Source organism: Staurois parvus, unplaced genomic scaffold (genome assembly GCF_062004578.1).
Source record: "Staurois parvus isolate SC_StPar_1 unplaced genomic scaffold, SC_StPar_1.0 ptg000048l, whole genome shotgun sequence".
NCBI lineage: Eukaryota > Metazoa > Chordata > Amphibia > Anura > Ranidae > Staurois > Staurois parvus.
In genome coordinates this window covers 22,651,626-22,658,976 of record NW_028317844.1, presented here as the reverse complement: position 1 = coordinate 22,658,976, position 7,351 = coordinate 22,651,626, and the positions used below count along the sequence as shown (strand labels likewise).

Genomic DNA, 7,351 nt, shown 5'->3' with positions numbered 1-7,351 from the left:
AGATAGGGCACTGAGTTTCATTACCACCTTCATCAGCCCCAGAACCTGTGTAATTAACGTGTTCGGTTTTAAAAGGCTGAGGTGGCACCCCTATAGGTGAGTATAATAAAAAGAACATCCCATACGTCTCTTTTAAACAAATATATTACAAATACCAGAACTTCCAATAATAATATCAACCTTCTCAATCCATAAACTGACACTGTACAGGTGCCTGGAGCATGGCTCCATCACTAGGAAAATGTCATGCCTGTCACTCAGCTAACGGACCTTCTCCCCCACCCCCTGCCTTAGACAAGCCTTCCCGCCAAAGCCCGTGCATGGACGAGGCGCGCTCCGGTGACGCAGGCAGGCGCGACAGGACGTGCTTGCTGATTGGTTGCCTTTGCCAGGGGTTGTTGGGGGCTACATCGGTGTCACCGAGAAGAGGTTTTCCCCCCCTAGGTGTCGGAGTGCGAAAGCCACCGACAGGTCGATGAGGAGGGGGGGGATCCGGGCCCGGCGGTGGTTGGCGGGGCCCGAGAGCTGGTGAGTGGCAAACACACAGGCCGTGACTGTGGAAGATATGGACAGGACAGGATGCACCGTACTACATATGATACAATGTATAGTAGTCTGTTTCCGGGTTGGCAGGTTAATTCATCAGTGTATCCCTTTGTAATTGGTACGTGCATGATGGGAATCTACTAGTCTGTGCCTGTATGTTGAGCTCAGGGTTGTTTTGGTGGCCCTGTGCTGGGGTTAACTAATGAAAGAAGATCGCGTTGTATCATTTGCCTGTTCTTTATTTCCACTGCTTATTTCCCACGTAGTAAGGGCTCATTCACACAGACGTTAGCTCCATATGACGATTGTTTACTTCTCCGTCCTGGTGCTGAGCTGCGTTCAGGCAGCCTGTGTTAGTGAATGGACATACATCGGTTGTACACCAGCACAGCTCGGTTTAACAGATGCACAGGATCTGCATTGGTATCCATGCACTTGTACATGCCAAACTCCACTGTGTGGGTGAGTGTACACCTGATACGTGGGCTGCCTGCACGCAGATCAGTGGTAGGACCAAAAAGTGAGCAACTCTTCACACTGTACCGTGCTGAGTGCTCCTGTGAATGAGCCCGATTTTGGCCTTATCTGTCACTGACCTGAAGGTCTAACGGAAGGCAAATGTTTTAGTTATGGACAGAGTGCAGAGGGATTAACACACCTGTCAAGTTGTATTATTGCTGTTTGTGACCCCATTAGGGAGATTCAGCCTCCTTTATTTGTCCCGTTTACCATTATCATTGAAAGTCAAATCTCAAATTTTGGTTTGTCCCCAGAAAAGTTATAGAGGGGAAAATGTTCAATGAAGACTGAAATTGAGCTCTGCAATCACTTTTGTATCAGTTGTTTTCTTTTTCCAGGTCACAATCCTGCGCAGTGTCCTTTTTGCCTCTTTTGGTCAGTTGACCATGTTAGCTGCGCTTATGCTTCTCAGACATCATTTTCCTGTAAACTATGACATCATAACCTTTGATACTGGACCTTGTGACACCACAAATGGCCAACTTCAGTCACAGAGGCACCAGCTAAGTGAGCACCAACAATGTGCCCACTTTGAAGCTCAGTAAGCTCTGACATGACACTGTGTTACTAGTAGCGCACACTGTGAATGATGAAAATGAGGCTTCCCACCTGTTAGCTAAGTGTCTCATCACACAGTGGAAGCAAAAAAGTGTTACACAACTTTGACTTTTTTTTCTCCGCAAAACACTTAAACACCTGCAAATCCTGTAGTGCATCCATTTTTATTTTGTCCAACCCAAGTGCATACTGAAGAGAGCTGCAGAGGATTGTGCAGATCAAAAGTCACCATAAGGCAGGTCTCAACAAATCCCAGGCACCAGGTCGCAATGGCGACTAGTATTTGTATCTTGGTGCCTGGCCTTTTGTCATCCCATTCACTGCAGGGATGTTATAACGCCTGACGCTGGGGGCATTTTTTTTAACATTTAGCCCTGGGCGTACTTGTCCGGTGGAAGCATTCAGGCGGCTGCACTGCTGCCCGAATGCTTCCACACACCCTGATAAATTGTCCCAATCCCCCCCCCCGCTCGTTCTTCCCCCTTGCTATGTATTCCAGGCTCCACTTGCCCATCTGTGGTCCCGGGGACCAACATATTGGGTGCTGCCGGGTAGAGGGGAGGGAGGAGAGTGAACACATTCATTCTCCTCCCTATCTTGTTCCTGACTCGGAAGAGACATTTGTGATATCACTTCTGGGTCCCCGTTGTCAGTGTCCCCGGCCATTGAGGCCGGGAAAGAATGTAATGCATTACATTTAGTGGAGCACAGAGGAGACATCCAGGGTCTTTTAGACCCTGGTTTTCTCATTAAAGATAACTTGTCACTAAAAAATCATCACATCGGGGACTTTCTCCCTTATGTGAAGAAAAAGAAAATTAATGAAAAAAAGAAAAGTTACACTCAAGCACATACAAACGTAAACACACACATCAGCACCTATGCATGAAAACTTTGATTGCGATACACGTTATTTCAGGGCTTGACAAATTCCAGGCACAGTGTCGCCACGGTGACCAGTAACTGTGTCCTGGCACCTGGGCCCCCACAGCCAACCCATTGACAAAAACGCTTCTCATTGCCTTCAGTGCAAAAAACCTGCCTCCAATTGACTTCAGTGCAAAAACGCAAATGGACTTATAGTTCTCAGTAGAATACAAATGCAGTGATCACCTTACTCATTCAACATGCAACAGTATAAGATCTGGCACTCAGGGAGGATAAGCCTATAGTCCACAATAGGGTGGGGTGACAAGGGTACACCTCTGAATAGATATTCCAATGCTGTATCCCAGAGGCAGCCGCTGTAAAGAGTGTGAGAAGTGACTCTGCAAGCAAGCATAGGAGAGGACACAGCGCAAATCTGAGTGTAGCAATCATAGTTTAATAAAAACAGACAACAAGTATTACACTTACAGGATAAAAGAATAAGAACCGCTGTTCAGGAAGAAGGCTGCTGTGTGTACCGCTGCTGCTGGCCACCAATCGCTATCAGTCCTACTGGAGTCAAGATCCCTGGTGGTGCTGGTGGCTTCCAGCACTTCCTAGATTCTTCAGAGGCTACACAGGTGTTGGGTGAGATGTCAGCACGTCCTCCTCCAACATTCTTGACGTGCTGACGTCACGCCTAACACCCATGGAGTCTCTGGAGGATCTAGGAAGTGCTGGAAGCTACCAGTACTAATGCAGGGATCTTGACACCAGCAGGACTGACAACGATCGGCAGCCAGCATCAGTGGTACACACAGTGGCCAGCAGTTTTCTCACTGATGAGCGGTTCTTATTTTGCTATCCTGTAAGTGCAATAATTGCTTGTTTTTACTAAAGCAATGTTTGCTACACTCAGATTGGCACTGCGTTCTCTCCTTACGCTTGTAGCTATTAACACTTCCTCCAGCTCTCCAACTGAAATCTTGTACACTGGTATGGATAGACAGCTGGAGGAAGAGCCTGTAGGAGCCTGGCACTGATCGCGGATATTGTGCTTTGCAGGCTCCTATGCAGAAAAAAAAAATACATGCCCAATTTTTTTTTGCAAAAATGTTAATTTATTAGTATTTTAGAAAGGTGTACTTAAATAACATTGCACTATAATTTTCCTGCAGATGGTTACATGAACCAGCAAGATGTCCGCCAAGCAAGCCCTCTGTGACCAGGATGTGGTGGATTTGCAAGGTTTGTATGGCAAGTGTTATTTTAAAACCAAACTAGTACTGCACTTGCTGCATGGTTGCAGTGCAATATTGTTCTCTCTTTCAAGTATTTGCAAATAGCAAATAATGCATTCCTTAAAAGCATGTAATTTTTTTTTTTCTTGTGTTACTTTCATTCTGGAGTTCACGGTGATAAATAACATGTAGGGAAATCATAGTTTTTGGTTTTTTTTTGTATGGGCGCTTAGATGGAGAAAGGAGGCTACAGCTTTAATTTTTTTTGTTTTTTATGTCATGCATATGCATGAGCCAAACATGGATAATGTAGTGTAGCAGGATTCTTATTGTAGTAACATAAATTGCTCACATTACCGATTTCATTCCATTTTAGCAATATATGGGTACACATCTATTTAGCGTGTAACATGTTGCAAATCCCATGCTCACCTGCAGCTGCTGTCACTTAAAATCAGCACAACTGCTTAATTCACAGAGATCTGGGAATGAATAAACTACAATTCCTGTCTGCCAGCACAGCATTAAGGGAAATGGATGCGGTAATCAGGCCACTCATAGTCCACTGACATTTCCTCCAGCTTCGGAACTGAAAGCATGTACGGGTAGAGGGCTGGAGGAATAGCTTGCAGGAGCCTAACATTGCACTTGTGATCCACTGATCATGGGTGCAATGCTTTGCAGTCTTCTGTGGAAAAAATACATTCACACTTTTTTTTTTCCCTGCAAAATATGTACTTTTTTTTAATTTTATTTTTCTTAAAGGTGAATATAGATTATAAGCTGAATTCTCACTAACAGATTTTAATACTTTGCTCTTTTTCATTACTAGCTCTGTAAAATGTCCTATTTGGATTTTGGCATCAATGCAGAATTTCACTAACTTTTGCAAAGCTTTTTTTTGGATTGGGTTATTGTTCCTGCTTATGTTTTTGTATAAGAAATGCAAATAAAAATTAATCATAGGTTTCTCATCTACGTTTGACATATGTTTTCTTTTTTTTACAGCATCTCCTGCTAAAAGTGAGGCCAGTTCAGTTGACATTTATGATGGACTGGACATGTCTGTAACTGTTCCAGGTAATGTATTAATTTTTGTTGGACAAACAAGGAAATAATCAGCCTTTCCATGGTTCCCTGCAGAATAACTGTAGATCCTTAGGGATAAAGCAGATTTCTGTACAGCATATTGCCTTCCTTAAATGGGTTTAATACAGTTTTACGGTACATTTTAAAGCATGACTAAATTCAAAAACAAAAATGTAATGTATTGTAGCTTACGAATCATTTAAATGTGGCTGCATTAGTTTTTTTCAGACTTCTATTTCTATATTTTCACCTGGTGATTGGTCAGTAACACACTTCCTGTCTTATGGCTACAGTCATTCCAGCACTGCATCTATAGAGGAGCAAGGTAGCCATTCTTGGGGGGTAGTAGCAGCATTGTCAGTCAGTAAAGATGGTAGTGTTTAATGGGCTAGTAAATTTAGGTGGACTTTACATTATTGACTAGCAATGTAAAGCCTAAATGTAGCTAACACTTTTTAAAGTGGTAGTAAACTCTCCCCCACAATTTTCATATTTAAATATTTAAATCTGCATTAAGCCCCGTTTCACATATATGCGGCCCACGTTTTGCACGGACACGAGAGCCCATTCATTTGAATGGACTCCTGTGTCCGTGACACGCAGGGAAGAAGTCCCTGCACTTCTTTGGAAAACACAGCCCGCATGGGAACATCGGTACCCAGTACGGTTGTGTTTTCCAGTGCGGCACCACTCGCACAGATGTGATCCTAGCCTAAAAAAGCAGCTTGGCAATTGGCTGCTTTTGGCAATAGGTACTGCATTGTTGGAGTGTTCACAGCGGTTCCATACCTGGAAGTAGTAAGCTTTTCAACAGGGAAACTGACACAGGAAAAAAGTTAATGTTTGCTGCATTTTGATGTCTCCTTACTTGCTCTGTTTTCTTGTAATCCGTCCCTTTCTGTGTAATGACATCACCAGTGCATGCGCATCTATGATTCATGCCAAGCTTTGTGTGCGGTCTGTCCATTGACAAGTATGCTGTATCTGATTTCCGCTCCCTGCAGCACTGCTTAAAAACCGTGAGACTACAATTTCATTCATCCGTGTGACAGTGTGACATCACATGGGGAGTATTTTTAAAAGAAAGGTGCCACGCTCTTATATTGGAATAAGAATATACAAATATAATCAATAATTGAATGAAGATATATATGAATATGATCAATACTCAATTAACAAACGTAATATTTCTATGAAGATTTTTTGAAAGAAGGCGAGAGAGAGGGAAAAAAAAAAACTCAATAAATAATTGATCTCCCTCTCAGATCAATTTAATCTGTAAAAAATATATTGATCTATAAAAAATATCTAAAAAAATAAATAAAAATGTGAATTATATGCTATTTTAAAAGTAAACATAAATTAATTTATAAATACATAAAAAGTGCATATAAATCAATTTATAAATTCATAAAAAAATGATGAATTTATACCATTTCAAAAATAAATTAATAAATATAGATCAATTCATGTATTTATACATTTTCCACTATTGTATCGCAATAATCAATAAAGTTCACCAAGTCCCCTCAGAGTGAAATATGATGAAGTCACTGCAGTTATTGGACTTTTTACTTGACTTGATACCCTTGTCTGCAATCAATTGCTGGGTCAATTCCTCTGTAGAAAGGCAAGCTGTATAATTATCCTCCTTGCTCCTATGGATTAGGCTGTGAATAGATCCTATATTGGGCTAGTATCTTCAGCCGAGGATCTCTGCTTTTTCTCCCTATTGCTCCTCGTGTGACCGGGAGGAAAACAGAGAAGAAGAATAGTGCCTTATCCTTGATAACAAGGTAGTTTTATTCATGCCAAATTCGCACTTACAATTGTTAACATTCAATAGCGCTTTTTGTGTAGTGTCCAGCCTGCATGGCATAGAGACACTCGCTGTTAATGAGTCTGGTACGCGATGACGGGGAGGGGCACTGACGTCATCGCGTACCAGACTCTCATTAACAGCGAGTATAGGCAGCGTGTGTCTCCATGCCGTGCAGGCTGGACACTACACAAAAAGCGCTATTGAATGTTAACAATTGTAAGTGCGAATTTGGCATGAATAAAACTACCTTGTTATCAAGGATAAGGCACTATTCTTCTCTGTTTTCCTCCCGGTCACACGAGGAGCAATAGGGAGAAAAAGCAGAGATCCTCGGCTGAAGATACTAGCCCAATATAGGATCTATTCACAGCCTAATCCATAGGAGCAAGGAGGATAATTATACAGCTTGCCTTTGTACAGAGGAATTGACCCAGCAATTGATTGCAGACAAGGGTATCAAGTCAAGTAAAAAGTCCAATAACTGCAGTGACTTCATCATATTTCACTCTGAGGGGACTTGGTGAACATTATTGATTATTGCGATACAATAGTGGAAAATGTATAAATACATGAATTGATCTATATTTATTAATTTTTGAAATGGTATAAATTCATCTTTTTTTATGTATTTATAAATTGATTTATATGCACTTTTTATGTATTTATAAATTAATTTGTTTACTTTTAAAATAGCATATAATTCACATTT

General features: G+C 41.7%; 1 protein-coding gene across 2 annotated transcripts in view; it reads left to right on the top strand.

Moving 5' to 3' along the window:
- Positions 1-351: 351 nt before the first annotated feature.
- The window catches only part of CASP8AP2 (caspase 8 associated protein 2), a 65,603-nt gene continuing 58,603 nt past the window's right edge, over positions 352-7,351 (top strand). For both annotated transcript variants that reach the window (XM_089665389.1, XM_089665388.1), the window contains exons 1-3: positions 352-528; positions 3,669-3,738; positions 4,740-4,811. In XM_089665389.1, the coding sequence (XP_089521515.1) occupies positions 3,690-3,738; positions 4,740-4,811 (121 nt within the window). In that variant the 5' untranslated portion in view covers positions 352-528; positions 3,669-3,689. The remainder of the gene's footprint in view (positions 529-3,668; positions 3,739-4,739; positions 4,812-7,351) is intronic.